The sequence below is a fragment of the Populus euphratica genome, unplaced genomic scaffold, assembly GCF_000495115.2.
Source record: "Populus euphratica unplaced genomic scaffold, PopEup_1.0 scaffold210.1, whole genome shotgun sequence".
NCBI lineage: Eukaryota > Viridiplantae > Streptophyta > Magnoliopsida > Malpighiales > Salicaceae > Populus > Populus euphratica.
Window position 1 is genome coordinate 71,894 of NW_011500094.1, and position 17,148 is coordinate 89,041.

Sequence of the window (17,148 nt, forward strand, 5' to 3'; positions counted from 1 at the left end):
AATTAGGCTTGCTTTGCTCTTTACAGTCCTGAATGGAAGGTACATGCCCAAGAACAAAAGCAATTTGACCACAACTCAAGCTCGACGCAGGAAGGGCTATGTTTTTTCGCTAGCCAATTATTATCCAATGACATCATATGTATAATTGTTGATAATGGCGAATATATGGTTAGCCTGTCAAGACAAGGAGATGATTGCATGGAGGGGAAAAACATTACCTTCATCATAAACTATGATAGGTTATCAAATGCCCCGAAAAATAATCAGTCAGCAACCAGCACTTGTAAACTAGCAGAATAGACACCATTCAGTAATGACACCAAATTTTCAAACAGCTCAAGCTCATGGTTCACATCAGAGCCATAAAAGGGCTGACAGATTATTCAGACCTGCATTTACGTACTACTATTTTCAGTATATTACAGTACAAGAGAAGCTAAGACGAGCTTTGCCGTGGGCATCGAATGGAAGGAACAAGAAAATTGATAGCTCAGATCCCTAGGTTTTCAAAAGATGCTTCAAAAGTTGCAATATTAAGTTCTAGGTTCCTAGAAATTTAATAACAGATACAGGTAACTTTCAAATCAGTGATCCATCATTAACCAGTCCAAATGGTGTTTTAGGAGAACTTCGAATCACCATGATCTGAATCCTAACAGTATGCTCCAGGATGGTCCAGTGCCTGAAGAATATGGAAAATACTAGTCAGATAGCTACAGGTACTGAAAAAATTCTGCAGCAATATGATAACTTTACCATAACTACAAGTTATATAACCCCTAACATCAGTATCCACTAATTGTCTACAAACAAACTAATTTCAAGGACTCGGGGCAATCTCACACTTGAGAGTTAGTGGGGAGTAAGAATATGTGATGCCCAGCGCTTGCAACATGCAGGGCATCATTTGGAGTTAGAAAGTGTAATTTATCCCCACATTGAATGATTTCAATTATCTTCCACCAATGCAGATACTGTAATATAACTTCTATATCTAAGATTGCGGAAAGGTTTCAAGGTCTGACTACCACATGATTACTGTAAATTTAAGTTGCAGTGAGCACAAGAAAGTATTGTGCATCTAAGCTAAATGTCAAACCAGATACTGACCTTCACTTAATTTGTTAAGATGAAAATGATAAATCGCTTCAGCAGTAAGTTCATCTGGATGGAATTGAAGTCATCCCCCTTTGATGTTCTTAACAACTGAAACTCTTGAAAGTAACTGCTACCATCAGTGTGACGTCAAGGTATGCACTTGAGAGTCAGTTGATGGTTGCTCAGTCCTCCAATACTCTGATGAGGCAAGTGGTGAGTTTTGGGGTATAACTTGCAGCACAGACTGAGTGGTGTGATTTGTATGCATGGGTTGTTCAAATGAAATAGATTGCGGCTCACGTGAACCCCATGAATTGTTTGACAGAAGAGAGAGAGCACGAAGACATTCTGGTGCCGCTTCCACTTTGGAAGGAATGATGTATTCTTCCAAACCTGCAGGGTTCACATTCCAAATAATTTCAAGCATCAAATTTTAGAACGAGGAGAATCACTCCAGGCCAAAAAAGAAAAAAAGAAAAAAAGAAAACCCTAGCACAATAGTTCTTATCTCTGCTCATGAGGATCTGCTCTATTAATTGTCTCCATAAAAAGCAATGCTTCCAAATTCATCCTTCATCCATATGACTTTTAAAACAATCAGTGTTAACCATCTACACATTCTTAAGCTTCTTCTATGCTCATTAGGATCCCCGGACTTGCACCAATCAACAAGGACACAAAACACGTTCACTGTCCACTCAGACCACCAAGTCATACATCTATGATTTCCAAAATTAAGCAAAGCTATGCTTAAATACAGAAAGAAATAATTCTTGAAAACCACCAGGAAGTACAAGTGTCCCTTTTTTTCTTTTTTCTTTTTTTCTATAAGAGATATAGGCTTTGTCACATTTATTTGCATTCATCATTGCCAAAATCAGTGGTATGTCTGCCAAAGATTAGATTTTGCACCCCATTTATCACACTGCCGAATTATTCTCAAATATATCATGTGATATCTATCATCCATGTATCTCCAAAATTAGCAATACTTTCTGTTATTTTTAGAAATATCATGGTACTTCGACTCTTGAATGAGGCTCCAACCTCATATATGCCATGTTAAGATAATTTTAAACCACCAGAGCAACCAATATTTTGATTATGCTGCGATTTTATACATACCTAATTACCTATTACATGTAAATTTGATATATATATATATATATAGCTTTGGATTCATGTACCAGTACTAAAAGAAAAGTAAACAACAAAAGAACAAACGAGGCTCGAGGCCATGTGGACAAATCCTAAACTTCAGTGAATCAGAGACACCAAGTGTAGCGACCATTGATAGCTATTATAATTAGCTTCATTGAGACTAAAAGAAACAAATTGAATCAATTATTTTGATAAAAAAATCATGTCCATTTCAAAGCATCAATTAATTTGATAAAGAAATCATGCTCATTTCATATCAAATAGCATAGTGCAATCTGAAGAACAGAATATGTTCCACAATGCTTAATTAAGTCCAATACATATTATGTGCATGTTAATTTAATTTTGTTATGCAAGATCAATCTTATTTATTTTACAGCAGTTACAATTAATGCCCATTGGATCTAGCATCCATCAGTTAAACATCTTAATTCCCCATAATTGTGTCAAGAAAAATTGCAAAAGTGAATCAATTAATATATTCCAAAGTCCTTTAAGCAAAATTTCCGTATCTTACTATGAATTCTCCATAGTTTTATAAAAGCAGAAGTTGACAAGTTGATGCTTGATTCAGCATATATTTCATAGATGTACTTTTTTGGACTTTGATATACTCATCAATCAACATGAAACCTTGTTCAAGTAATGATTGAAGCACTGGAAACCTTTCCTATAGTTCTGCAGTCACAAGCATGTGGTTTCTCACATTGGTTAAGAGCAAGGTCCATGCCAAATACCAAAGCCTTATTGACATTGAACTCTAATTGAATAAATTGTAAGTTTAAGAAAGGTTGTTGATTTTAGGCTTACAGACAAGTGAAACTGGACCTTGGGAATTTCATGAAGACAACAGTAAGGTTTCAAATTATCCACCATTAATAACAATTTAAATGGACGCACCTGGAGAATCTCACAAAGCTATCCTGTAATGATTTTTACTCATTTGCGTCATTTTCATGTAAAATAAACTCTTTTCAGATCTTTGGTTAAATATTACCTTTATTATTATTGTTGGTCACCAGAGCATATTGTTACTAGTTAGACATATCAAGGAAACCTTGCTAAGAAATTCTAGTAAAGATTTTATATACTGCTAACCATATCATCAAAATTAAGAAACTTAATGCAATAATTGTAAGCCTTGTTTCTCAAAATGAAAACAAAACAAACCTTGGTTGAGAATCTCAGCTGCAGTGCCCTTGCCTTTAGATGGTAAGGAGCTATTAGACTTATGATGGTGCTGAATATCAATGCCATTTGTCAGATCAAAGCCAGGCAAGTGAAACTGCCCATCATTACCACCTATTTCTGCAGGCTTTGCTATATAATCTTTTGTTATTGTGAACTTGGAGATGTATGTGCCTTCCCACGTCAAATTTGCATGAGGCCTGGCATGAACAAGTGGTGCCCTGTCCCAAGCAAGACTCATCGGTTGCCTTTCATCTGCATAGTAAACAAAGATAATATTAAGTTGCATGAATGGTTATTATCAATACCAACTTAGTTGCATGAACTAGTGTATCCTGAGTTGAAACAATATCAGTAAACCAGATTGTAGTCCAGCGGGCAAAGGGGACAGGTGAGACATGGTACTACCTCAGGTTTACTTTGTTAAATAAAGCTAACCAAGAGTTCATTAAAGGAAAGAACTTTTGGGGATTGATAAATAAAATTTAAACAATCAATGAACACAAGGACTCCATCACATGCAGTGCGTCACAGAATCAGAAATAAGAAGATAAAGTTATACCCATAACTCAAACTGAATGTTTCAATGATAATAGCAGTTCAGACATGCTGGAAGAAACCTTTGAAACTATAATACCACATTATGCTTATTTGTAAGTGATTTAAAAAACGATGAGTTTTTGCATTTTTATGTGCCTCTCATCTACAAACAGATACAAATTTGTTGCAAATAATCAGGACATTAACTTGCAAGTGTCATTCACAATCAAAGAAAAATCTTTTTTTATTTTGTTGCTCAATTAGAGAAAATTGAGACATCAGGTCCATATAAAACTAGCCAAGGAGGTTTCTTTCCTCCTTTTGGTTTAGCCTCATTAAAACAAAGGAAACCGAATAGCATCATCCATATAGCTTCAATTCATAGCATATGGGAAGATCGAGAAACAACTACAAAAACAGATCAATGACAATAGCATATTCTACAAATCAGCTTCAAGAGAATAATCAAAGTCTCAGTTTGAGACCAGTACCATATAATGATGAGGACACTCTTGAATTTAAATGGACTGATCCTGGTTGTTTGCGGCGTCTTGCATTGTGATCAGAAAGTCGCCTGCGACAGCTTTTCTTCTTTTCATCGAACTCTGACAGACCATGGAACCTTTGACATCCAAAACCCAAATTGTCAATGCAATCATAAAAGCTAGGAATAATCATTACTATAATTACTAATTGACGAGAATTGACATAATCAACACACCACACTAGATAACAACAATTAGCAAAAGAGCATGTAGAAAATGACCCATTCTCAGGCATTATTGTCTTCCAACACACAACCATTCATTTCATTAGAAGCTTTACCTGCTACACTGCTGGCAAAACCTGCGTTCCAAACCAGCTACAATGACCTTCTGGCACTTTGAATGGCTTTCACAAACTCTATGTTTGCGATGATAATCTTTAGCTAATGAGAGGTCAAGGTTACAGCCTTCCACTTGACAGCATGGAGCACGATGACTCTGAATAGCGGACTTCAATTTCTTTGCCGAAGTAAAAGAGGGCACAGGAACTGTAGAAAATGATGAAGACTGAACATTGTTGCCAGCATCTTCAAAGTATATTCGTTTACCAAGCTTCAAACCAAGCAGCTGGTCACCTGAACCACCTGAAGCCTCAATTGTGGAAGACATACTAGCTGTCTTAGCCTTTCCAATTTCTTTCTTATTGTAATCAGATGGATTTGCTTTAGAGGCCTCCAAAGTGAATTTAGATGTTTTAACTTCCCCGGCTGATGAGGAATTGATGGAAGCTGACTTCGAGCACTTTGAGAAAGGCGCAAGTTCCAAATCAGAGCTGGAACCACCGCTTCTGCTTGCACTCCCAGATGAATAGAAAAACCCAGAGTCAGTTCCTTTTTCTCCATCAGTTTCCAAATCTGTTGGGCTTAACTGCTTAGAATTTTCAGTTGTTATTCCATTGAACATTATCAGGCTCTCCCAGTCCCACTGTAAGTGGGGTTTGCCATTCCACTCCATCAGTGAGTCAGAACTTACAGAATCACTTCACAAAGAATATTTCTTCATGAAATCAACAAGCAATGGGACACCAAATCCTGCAATCATTATGACATCAAGGATCAAATTGCAACTTTAAACATGCAAAACTTAAAAAATACTAATACTGGACAGGATTAGAAATAGGTTATAAACAGCATATCACCCTGAAAAACTGAAGAACCCAGTTCACCTTCAAATCTTGATGATTCTAAGTGCCAGCCACCTCTGTTTTTCTGAATTATCAGAGCTAATCTTTATTCGCTTTAAGAGAACAAAATCCGATCTGCTTGTTTCCCAATCTTACAAAGTAATTCCTCTTGATGCCTCCGAAATCCCTGAACTCCCCAGCTCAGAGAACTCAGACAAAATACCAGGCAAACCTAAACTAAACCAAGTAAAAGAAGCATCTACTAAACAAAGGTCTCTTTATAACCCAGTAAAGTTTCTTGCAGAAATCAATCAATCTCCAAACACAAACATCCACCAATCAATTCACGGATTTCAAGCACAGTAACTACAAAAATCAATCAAATTTCTCTACTTTTGTGCATATTTACCTCTCCTAGACACAACCATGACTTCTCAGTGTGTTACCTAACGAACTGTCTCCACCCAGCACACCTAATAAATGCTCTCTCCTCTCCCTCTTTCTCTCTTTATATCTCAATTGTCTCAGTATATCTAACTTGTATTAAAATGGAGCTAGTTTCATCTTTTTACCATCAACAAAAAGTAAGCAATAATTCACATTGAAGTTGCTTGGGCTAATCACAGTAAGTAGGCCCCTGGACGAGACCCTACTCACCTAATGTGTTCAAAAGAATCTTACCTCCCCCAACCCCCAACGCATCCACTAATTTACCACTTTTAACCCATTATTTATAGACCATATAATAAAAACCAAAAAAAAATAAAAAAACTTAACTTTGTATCTTGTAAGTAAGTGGAATGTACTACTATTGCTATAACCAACAAATAAGAAAGGTAGAAGCAAAAGAAAAGGAATCCCATCTGTCAAAAAAAAAAAAAAGAAGGAACCTTTTCTTTTCTTTTCTTCTTTCTTTCAGTTAAAAGACCACTTTAAGTATTGGGAAAAAATGTGTTTCTTCATTTTTAGAAGTCCCACCACATATTTCTCGTCTTTAAGCCCTTTAGTGAACTTAAAGCCACAAGCTTTGAGTTTCCATTTACATATAAAAGGAAGACTCATGAATGTACAAAAATATGCTATCACAGCAAACATGAAAACCCTTTGGCTCTTTGCAATAAGCCTATAACTGTGGAATTCCAATAACATAACAAAGGAAATAATGCTACAGATTTTCTTCGTATTTTTTTTTCAATGAAACTTGAAAGAACGAATAAACAAGCACTACTTACCCTTCAGATGAGAAAGAAACGGAAGAAGGGATCTCCGATAAAAAGCTGCCTGAGAAGTGAGAAGAGAACTTTACTATTATTAATGCTGATTTGCTGTTTATGATTGATGAGAGAAACAGGGAGTGAGAGTGATGTGAAGAAAAGAAAGAAAGGAGCTTGCTTTATTACACTTCAATAAGGTTTTGAGTGAATAAATACAGCAATAGTTTTCATTTTCTTTCTTTTATTCGATAAATTAGGTAATTAGCATGTAAAATACAAGTAAATTATGAAATGACACGGAAATAAAAGAATTCCAGTGAAGCATCATATTTTTGGAAGTTCTTGTTGGAATCGTTAGAAAATTTTAATTGAAATAAGGTTAATAATCGATATATTTATTTAAATTCAGGCATAACTGGCCATCCAATTGTAAAGAAAATTACAAAATAAAAATTAAAGGCAAAATTTTTAAAATTTAAAAATCTAAAAAACAAGATAACAATTTTCTAACTACTCTAAACAAAATAACGTTCAGAAATTCCTAAAAAAATTAAATAAAATTTAACTATAAAATTAAAATTTGTGGTTTTTTTGAATTATTATTATGGTTTGGTGTAGCTATATCTTCTCGTAAATCTAAATTTGTTCTATTGATTCATAAAAATTATATTTAATATACTATCCACATGATTTGTTTTGAAAATTTTTTTATTTAATTATAATAGATATATATTTGATTTTTCAAAATTATTCATGAAAATTACTATATAAATAATAATTTTTTAATATTTTTAATTAAAATTTAGTTTTGAATCTATAAATTGTGCGCACGATATATATATATAATATTTAAAAAATTTAATAAAATTATAATTTTTATATAAAAAATCGATTGATTATACCATTGCTTCCAACTAAATAACTTATTAACAATTATTTTAAAATTGATAACTTTCTTGTAATATTTAGAAAATATAATATTTAGTAAGTATCATATTTTAAAAATATTACAAGATGAAATATATTTAAATAGTGTTATTATGTTAAAAATTTTAATTTACAGTATAACACCACCCCGGCGGATTCATATCTTGTTATTTTCATGGAGTCGTAGACAATCGACACGTAGACCCCCCCCCAAAAAAAAACCGTGGCTTTTGCCTTTTCTTTTTCAGGTAAAAAAAAGAAAAAACAGTGTCATATTTCACTCTTGAATTATTGTGGTTGTGACAGAATATAGTCTTAAATTATTAATTTTGACTGTTTCACCTTTACATTATTAATTTCTTGGCAAATTAGGTCCTGAACTGATAAGTTTGTTTCACGTTATAGTGGTTTTTTTATTGCAGTTCAATTTTTTTTTTTAAAATATAGTTGAGGTTTAAAAAAATATGTATTTTATTAAAATTATTGCGGAATGAATTTTTACATGAAATATAAATAAAAAATAAATTTTCATTAATAAAAAATAAGTTATTTTAACTTTTATCAAACTAAAATTTTAAATATAATTATACGTAAAATTCACTAAAAAAAACTCAAGTAATCAAATAGTTTTTTTTTTAGAAAAAGCTATCATAATACTAAATAGTTAAAAACCTGAAACAATGCGGTTTTACCTAACTTTATTTTGTACTTCAAATTATTTAATAATTACAAGAAAACCATTGACGTGATATTTTTAAACATAAACTACCTCAACAAAGAAAAATATTAATCCAATCTTTTTTTTAATATAATATTAATATTCAGATGAGATGATGAAGGTTATTGAGAGTTAAAGAAAGAGAGATCGATGAAGGTTTGCTATTTTATCTCTCTCGTTGTCATTTTTTGATGTTTTTACTGCTAGAGATTCTATATACGTTTGGATTTTATTATTTATTTAAAAATATTAAAAAAAAAGTTGTAAAAAATAAATGTGAACGCCAAAAACTATTTTATATTGGGTAGCCACCTTTCATATCCTTATATAAAGGACGGCACCTTGGTATATTAATCATAAAAAAATGTTAATTAAAAAAAGTCGATACCGTGGTTGATGTAGTTTAACATAAACTAATTAATTAATCTCATGACTTAGAAATCCTATATTTAACTCTAGAGTTTTTCGATGTATTTATAGCCTCACCCATCCATCAATTCCTTTTTTTTTTTTTTTTTAATACAGAATAAAGTGAAGAGAAGCAGGAACTATGAGAAATTGGACTAGGAAGAAAGGCTTTTTGGAATTAAAAACGATTAGATTGAGGCTAATCAATGGTGGTTAAGGAACTAATCAATGTTTATGATAAATCAGGCACCATTAATCAGTTTTAATAAACTCTAGGAACTAAGTTATGAATCATTTTAATAAACTACTTGAAATATGCAAGATCTCATCCCTGTGATTAACCCAGGAGATCCACTCGAGGGCACGAGGTCATGTCTTCTATTTATTCCTTAATCTTTCACTGATTTTTATTTTATTTTATTTTTATAAATTGAACGTGGCTACTTGACCATGCCTGGCTGATCAAGATGTCCAGAGGACGCTTAAGAACCTTCCCCCCCAGTAAACAATGCCGTGATTGGTTGTCGTGGGATAATTTTTTTTATTTATAAAAAGAAATAAAACTTTAATCGTAGATGTGCCGCGCACCCCCGCATGAACATATCTATGTGCATGCCAGCGCTTCTCGTCTAGTTTCGACAGCCATTGAATTAAATAGCTGAGGAAATCAAAGCTTCTTTGAATCAAAATGGGCACCGCTTTATTCGTTCTCTCTTTTCTTTTTTTATAAACTACTTCATTTGTTTTCATGCTTCTCTATGAGGTTCTGGTTCTCTGACTAATAATTATAATTATAAAAATAATCAAATCATATGTAAAATTAAATATAATTTCTCATATCCAGTTGGTAATGTATTGCTATTTTTATATTTTAGATAAATTACCAAATCACATGATTATATTCAATTATGTTATTCAAGAAACCTTTCGAAATAAATTAAATTGGAGGATGTCCGAGATGATCTTGTTCGAGAAGCCTTGAAGAGGAAAGCCTTGGCAGAAAGGGCATGTTCCATTAGTAGATAATTTGGCCGTTCTTCATGCCCAAAGATCATTCGATCCACCTCGTTGAACCCTGGCTTTACTTTACAAGTAGAATGATGCCCGTTATCTGACGTGTGTGCAATAAAGAAAAGTAGTAGCTAGGCGGCCATGTTAAGTACTGAGTAAATAATGCCGCCCCTATTCTCATATTTTGCTGCATAATGATATTTTTGAAATCCAGATGCGTCCTTCAAATAATAATAAATGTTATTGTTTAGTTTAGACCAACTGCACAACAAGTTGTCCAGTTGAAGAAGAAGAGACGAAAAGAGAGTGTAGAGACAAGACGAGTAAGTTAGGGCTTTTACAAGGAATTAAAGAGCGAGTACCTTTGAAAAAGATTTCATTGCCGATTAGAATTAGAATTGGAATAGAATTCTTTAGCAAATCATAGGTCTCCTCTCTTATTTGCTTTTGTTGTGTACTGTTTGTAGAAAGCATTTTTTTTTTTAACTCAACTTCATTGAAACTTGAGTTTTACTATTTATTTTGAATTTTTTTATAAAATTATCATATTTATATTATATTGGTTATGAATTTGACAAGTTAACCTGAATTAATTTATTTTATATTTTTATTTTTTATTTATAAAATTATCTCGATCTTATAACTTGAAAAATAAATTTGATAAATTAACTAGAGTTAAATTTTTTGTTATTTTATAATTATTTTTTAAAATTTATTCTTTAACATTAAGTTAATTAAAAATTGAATTTCATAATTTATTATAATTTATTTTATTAAAAATTATTATAATCTCATAACCTAAATCAAAAAATTAACAAGTTAGCCGAGGTTGATACAGATCGGTTGAATATATTGCTATTTTAATATTATTTTTTAAAAAAAACATTATTTAGAATTTTTATAAATCAAACTATATTTTTACTTCTCGTCTAATTTATTTTTAAATTTATTAAGTTGATTAAATTATATCAAATTAATTTAAATATAATTTAAATTTTTTTATTAAAAAAATATTTGTAAATTCAGAATATAGTACGAGCCAACTTTTTAGTTTTAAACTAAAATAAAAGTCCAGCCCTTTTTCTGCCCAAGCTGGGGAGTAGATTGAACGAACATGGAGGAATGACTGACACATATAACACGCACGCTAATAACTTAGAAATGCCATAAGACTGTGGTGACACATACGATAGCCACCTTGCTTTAGATGAGGCTTTCAGTGATACCGATAGAATCATCACGACGAGGGCTTTCTTGCCTAGTGGTGCGTGAAGACAAAGACCCTTCGACATGGCTCAGACAATTCTCTCTCCTCTTCTTGATTTATGTGCTCAACTCTCTACTATTTTTTTTGTCAAATCTAGTTTTTTTTTGTTTGCTATTTTCAGCAATAATTGTAGTTCGATTTTGCAAAACTGGTGCTCGCTAAAGTATGAAATGGTGTTTAAAATTAAAACAGATACGACGCGAGATGAGAAATTAAAAAAAATAAATGAAAATGGAACGTTGGAGGAAAACACACTCTATTATGGGCTGCAATAGTATCTCAAATGTTTTCATTTTTCTTTAATTTTTTTTGTCACTTGAAGCTATCTCAAATGTTTTTTTTTTAATTTAATTATTTCATATTAAATTAACTTAAAACTAAATTTGATATTTTATTTTTGATTAGCTTTGTGTTAGGTTTTCTCCATATTAATAAAAAGTTTTGGCGTTAAGTTAGTCCTTGATTTATAAAATTAAAATTTTATTTCATTAATTCAAATAAATTAAAACTTTAAAAATTTAATTTTAAATTGAAACAAATATTTAGCATTTTTTTCTAAGAAATAAAATCTCTATCTCATCTTCCTTACTCAGTCTTTAATTGAAGTAAATAGATTTATTAATTATTAACATATATATTCTCAATTTATTTTATTGAATACACATTTAAACTTTTCACTTTGCATTTATATTTTTTCTTAATGGTAAAAAAAATATTGGTAATGTTAGTATCTTTTTTCTGGATTAAGAAAAAAACTGCTCCTTCCCCAACACAGCGGAAGGAATCAAACCAGTAATTAATGCAATTGGACAATGATCATAAGTTCATAGCAATACTTCCAGTTCTTGACTTTCGGAACCGGGATCTAACTTGATTAAAGTAAAAGTTATTAGATTGTTAATTCATTCAAAATGATATTATTTTAATATTTTTTAAAAAATAAAATAATATTATTTTAAATAATTTTTTTTTAAATTAAAATAATATCATTTAAAATAAAAAAAAATAAAAAAAAATTTCTCGATCAAGCATCATCCGGTCATCTAGTTTTGACCCTGTTAATATCCAAACTAATTGAAAAAAAACCATAACCAAACTAGATTTTGGATCAACAAATCACCTTTATTGGGTAAATGCTCTGTATTCTTACCGTGTCACTTGTCTAGTCAAATTCAAGAGAGAAGCACTATCTTATTAAAAATTATATTGTCACTGTGGTGAGCCCCCGCTTAGGCTTTGATCACCATTGCCAGTGATACTTCACAACGACACGCCAATGCTATTGAGATAGCCACGCACATGCTATGCTAGTTACTACAAGGAGTTTTCATTAAACACCCATCTTTGTTTTCCGTATTCGGTTTTAAACGTGACGGTGCCTTTAGGTCATTTTCTACATGCGTATACTAAATCTTTATTTTTTAGAATTTAGTTAAAATATCCATATTACATTTGCGATTTATTTATTTTTTTAAACCACTTTTAGAACTTAACCCATAATAATTAACTAAAAAACAAATACACTTCCCAAATCCAAGACATTGGGAGCACCTATTATCACTTTTCCAAGGTTAGATTTAAAGAAAGTTATAACTGAGATTTAATTATACTTTACCCCATATAGTTTATCAAAGTAAATTCACTGATTCCTATCTCATCAGAAATTGTTAAATAAGCCTCCACAAAAGTAGATTGTCACTTATCTTTTAATTAAAATTGTCGACGTGCCCTTTCTCTAGAATATCCAAATCTCATTATCTTAAAAACCTTCATTTCATCTCTTATCTCCATCCACTTCAATGATTCACTTTAATGGTGGGTTTTGCGGGAAAAAGTGATATTTCTTGCAGAAAAGATATGGTATTGATAATTTAGTAGGAAGGATTTTTTCTTTTCACGAGTCTAGTTATTCTTAACTTGTTTGTACATGTAATGTTGATGTTGGAATTAAATAGAATTTAAGTTTTATTTATTTGTTTGATTTTATTGTCGGTAAGATTTCAAATCTAAATTGAAAAGAGAAAATTAACAAATTAAGTTATTAATTTATACAGAACCATAAATATTATTAAATTATTTTTTATATTAAAATGATTAACTAGAATCTGTTTTTTTTTTGCATTTGAAAAATATTTTAATATTTTTCTATTTATTTTAAAATAATTTTTTTTAATAGTTTCAAATTGTTTTAATGTTCTAATGTTAAAAATTAATTTTAAAAATTAAAAAAATTATTTTAATTTATTTTTAAATAAAAATAATTTAAAAATAACTGTTATCGTAATAATATATAAATATTTAATTTATTAATTAATTATAATAATAATAATATGATAGTTTTTATAGTTGTGCCCTAAAAAACAAATTTAAAAAAGCTATGAAGTCACCGAGATTTAAAGAAGAATTTTTAATGAAATTTATATAGAACCAAATAATTATTTTATTAATTAAAATGATTGGACATGTGTGCCGGCAAAACAGTCCTGAATATAGAAACAAACTGACTTGTAAGCTGTTGTCTGTCTTTGGGCCTGTAGGACCTACGAGACAATAAGATAGTCTCCTCGCGTCAAAGATTAAACTCGAGCTAACCAACCCAATTCGTTGTCCAACCAAAGTGAATAGAAAGCATATTGGAAACTGAGAAGTGCCATTTACCTAAAAATCTGTCGGTGAACGAGGGAAAGATTTTTTTTAAAGTATTTTTTATTTAAAAGATATATTAAAATAATTTTTAATATTTAAAAATATTAAAAAAATAATACAAAATAAAAAATAAAACTTTTTTAAATTTTTTCAAAAACAACTTTTAAAAAACAAACACAAAGTGTTCATCCCATTAACCTTCCCACTTTCCGTCCCATCAATTAAAATTGACGGATGGGTGGCTTCTTTATACTAAAATCCAAACAGATATTCTCAAGATTCAAAGCATGCATCTTATGATGTTATCGTAATCTTGGTCTGGAAGGGAAAAGGATTAAGTTAATTATCATGGGAAGCAAGTCATTAATCCTCACATAATTAATCAAAAGATAATTAAGACACCACAAGGCCGTGTCACTCGGACAATGTTTCATTGGCTAGCTAGCTTTAGAGCTAGTCCCCATCTTCTCTTTGAGAAGCCTTCGCATTATTTTCCCTGAAGGTGATTTTGGTATGCTGTCCACAAATTGCACCACTCTCACTTTCTTGTAATGAGCAACGTTAGAGGCAACAAACTCCATTAGATCTTCTTCACTTTCTTTGGCTCCTTTGCTCATCACAACACAAGCAGCTGGGATCTCTCCTGCCTCTTCATCTGGCAACCTGCAATCCGGTTAACCTTAATGTAAATTAATGTAACAAATTGATTAATCACCTGTTCCCATTTAACACCAACAGCACCCAATAAATTAGCAATAATGTTGACTAGCTACTCGTTGACATATACTCACGGCACTACAGCTGCATCTTCAACTGAGGGATGGGTGAGGAGTATAGCCTCTAACTCAGCAGGAGCTACCTGTCATGCCAGAATTATGGTATTAATTAGCCATCAGTAGGTGTTTGTGGTGAAATGGCCATGTGCTTAGGTCCCTTTGGCTCGCTCGAATACCAGAAAGCTAGCGGGGAGCCATAAATCCACTTAGGAGTATAAATATAATATATTAATATGAAATAAAATAAACATAAAAGTAACATAACATGGGGTCTGATTCTTGGATTTACTAACTTAATCTTCCAGCAGCCCAGTTGAACTACTTTTCGAGCCCATTTCCACAGTCTCTAATTTTATACTATCAGTTTTGGTCTAAATTCTTGTATTGGATTCTTGTATAGCTTATTTCAGCAGTCAATTTCTTGGAGAGTCTCAATTCCCCATGCCTGGCATTGCTTTGAATTATTCTTGCATAACAGATTGTCCAAATAAAGAGAAAAATGAAGCTATTTGATCTTACTTGAAAACCCTTGTACTTGATTAGTTCTTTGATGCGATCCACAATAAAGATATCTCCATCGTTGTCTATGTACCCAATGTCACCAGTGTGCAGCCATCCATCAGCGTCAATGGTCCTGGCGGTCTCCTCCTTGTTGTTGTAGTAACCTGGGAAGTTAGTAAAATCGAGCTAATCATCCCTGGCAGTTTAGTTACTTTAGCTCTAATGTCTAACAGGTATCTTCGCGTTTTCGATAAAAATACAGTATCTTCGTACCTTGCATAACACACTGGCTTCTTACACAAATTTCACCAGGGGTGTTCTCAGGGAGAGATTGACCGTTCTCAGGATTGATGAACTTGATTTCCAAATTTGGAAGGAGGAATCCTACCGAGTTTTTCTTTGCAATGCCATGGCCTTTACTAGGATCCCCATGAGTAAGTGTGATGCAGCTGTGCTCTGTCAGTCCATATGCCTTACGAAAAACAGGTTTAGTAGCAAATTTGAACATGATTTTTTATTTTTTGAATTTTTGATCAGATAATAACTATGAATCACAGGAAGAACATTTCTTGGAAATAAACCATTCAACAATGATGACTAATTCACAACAATGTGGTAAAATTATACTCACCTCTTGAACCTGGACGCCAGGGAACTTTTTTTCGAAGGCTGTGAGCAGCTCCGGGGCAAGTGGAGCTGCTGCGGTCATAATAGCCTTGAGTTTGAGCTTGCTGAGATCAAATTCCTCCACTATTGGGTTCTTAACCAAGGCTAAAATTATTGGTGGCACAATTGGTGCAAAGCTGACCTCTTGTGTGATCAATGCATTCAGGAATGTCCTGAGTTCAAACCTACCCATCACCACTACTTTCCCCTTGTTCCTAAGGGTGGCACAACATATTCCAGTGATACCATATATGTGAAAGAATGGAATTAGGCCTAGTGTGGCAACCTGACCCACCATTTCTGGTCCTACACTGAAGAGACTGGAGCACAAATTAGCCACCAGATTCCTATGGGTTAGCATGACACCCTTTGACATCCCTGTGGTGCCTGATGAGAATGGAAGTGCACATAGATCACTCTGGAGGACTTCCTCATAAGCAAGTGTATCTCCAGCACGGTCAGCTGCATCAAGCAGTTCATTCCAATTCACGGCAGTGCTAATGCATACTTCACCCAGTACGATTACAGGTAGCCCTAGACCCTTCACCTGTATTCACAAGACGCCTTTAAATCGAACCTGAATTCATTACATTGCTAATAACAAGACAATTATTTCTACAGAAATTATTATCAGACTATCCAATTACCTTTCCATAATTAAGGTCATTTGTGACAATGAGCTTAGCATCTGCAGCCTCCGCCTGCTTCTTAAGCTCTGATTCATGTGCAGTAGGATTAGCACCCGAAAACACACCACCAGCAGCCATTATTCCTAGTGCTACAATGCCATACTCAGCAACATTTGGGAGAGCTACAACCACCACGTTTCCTTTTCTTAGGCCGAGAGACCTCAAGGCCTTAGCGAACCTCCTAGTGTCTCTAACTACCTCAGCGTAAGTAAACGTCTTTCCTGTCGCAGCCTCCACAAATGCTACCTTGTCAGCATACAATTCAGCATCTTGGAGAACAAAATCAGGGAGTGTGATGTCTGGCACCGGGACCGCCGGATGTCGGCTTCGGAAAATGTGCTCCTCTTGCGCTGAGCATGGAATGGGAGTTCCCATGGTGGATACGAGACAGTGAAGAAGGACAGCATTATTAAGCTTTGTTTTAAAGGAAGGTGAAATCGTAAAAAACTTCTTGTGGTCATGTCTTGTGCATGGAATTAGAGAGTAATTAAGAGACAGGTGAGAGTATGAGATTGACATGGACTTAGGTTGGTATGTGTTTGTTGAGTCATGTCAAGATCACAGGCATGCAATAAAATCTACTTTCAGCATGCTGATTTTCTTGCGAAGGAATTGTAGGATTTTGCATTAATGAACTCAAAATATTGTCCATAAGCAAAAATACTTTAAA

At 32.9% G+C, this 17,148-nt stretch overlaps 2 protein-coding genes across 8 annotated transcripts; both read right to left on the reverse strand.

Moving 5' to 3' along the window:
- Window positions 1–361: 361 nt before the first annotated feature.
- LOC105109209 (squamosa promoter-binding-like protein 2) lies at window positions 362–7,040 on the reverse strand. Of its 7 annotated transcripts, none has more exons than XR_839195.1 (7): window positions 6,888–7,040; window positions 5,698–5,842; window positions 4,813–5,563; window positions 4,479–4,609; window positions 3,430–3,702; window positions 1,111–1,491; window positions 362–682 (listed from the first exon to the last, which is right to left on the reverse strand). XR_839195.1 is itself a non-coding variant. In XM_011003831.1 (5 exons), the coding sequence occupies exons 2-5, from the start codon at window positions 5,484–5,486 to the stop codon at window positions 1,235–1,237; spliced, it is 1,335 nt and encodes a 444-aa protein (XP_011002133.1). In that variant the 5' UTR covers window positions 5,487–5,563; window positions 5,698–6,515; the 3' UTR covers window positions 973–1,234. The 7 variants fall into 7 exon arrangements, 1 of the variants encoding a protein (XP_011002133.1); XR_839196.1 differs by lacking the exon at window positions 6,888–7,040 and adding an exon at window positions 6,065–6,515; XR_839197.1 differs by lacking the exon at window positions 5,698–5,842.
- Window positions 7,041–14,161: 7,121 nt separating this feature from the next.
- Window positions 14,162–16,899, reverse strand: ACOS5 (acyl-CoA synthetase 5). The gene is made up of 6 exons (XM_011003832.1): window positions 16,437–16,899; window positions 15,755–16,336; window positions 15,397–15,595; window positions 15,142–15,287; window positions 14,638–14,705; window positions 14,162–14,509 (listed from the first exon to the last, which is right to left on the reverse strand). The coding sequence occupies exons 1-6, from the start codon at window positions 16,851–16,853 to the stop codon at window positions 14,284–14,286; spliced, it is 1,638 nt and encodes a 545-aa protein (XP_011002134.1). The 5' UTR covers window positions 16,854–16,899; the 3' UTR covers window positions 14,162–14,283.
- Window positions 16,900–17,148: the final 249 nt, after the last annotated feature.

Bases quoted from the DNA above. Each gene is read 5' to 3' on its own strand.
- LOC105109209 (XM_011003831.1), bottom strand. From the start codon at position 5,486: ATGGAGTGGAATGGCAAACCCCACTTACAGTGGGACTGGGAGAGCCTG. The intron at 4,610-4,812 runs GTAAAGCTTCTA...TGGATGTCAAAG, and splicing joins TTTTGCCAGCAGTGTAGCAG to GTTCCATGGTCTGTCAGAGT. The intron at 3,703-4,478 runs GTACTGGTCTCA...TTTACTATGCAG, and splicing joins AGTGTCCTCATCATTATATG to ATGAAAGGCAACCGATGAGT.
- ACOS5 (XM_011003832.1), bottom strand. From the start codon at position 16,853: ATGGGAACTCCCATTCCATGCTCAGCGCAAGAGGAGCACATTTTCCGA. The intron at 16,337-16,436 runs GTAATTGGATAG...TTGTGAATACAG, and splicing joins ATGACCTTAATTATGGAAAG to GTGAAGGGTCTAGGGCTACC. The intron at 15,596-15,754 runs GTGAGTATAATT...GTTTTTCGTAAG, and splicing joins CTGGCGTCCAGGTTCAAGAG to GCATATGGACTGACAGAGCA.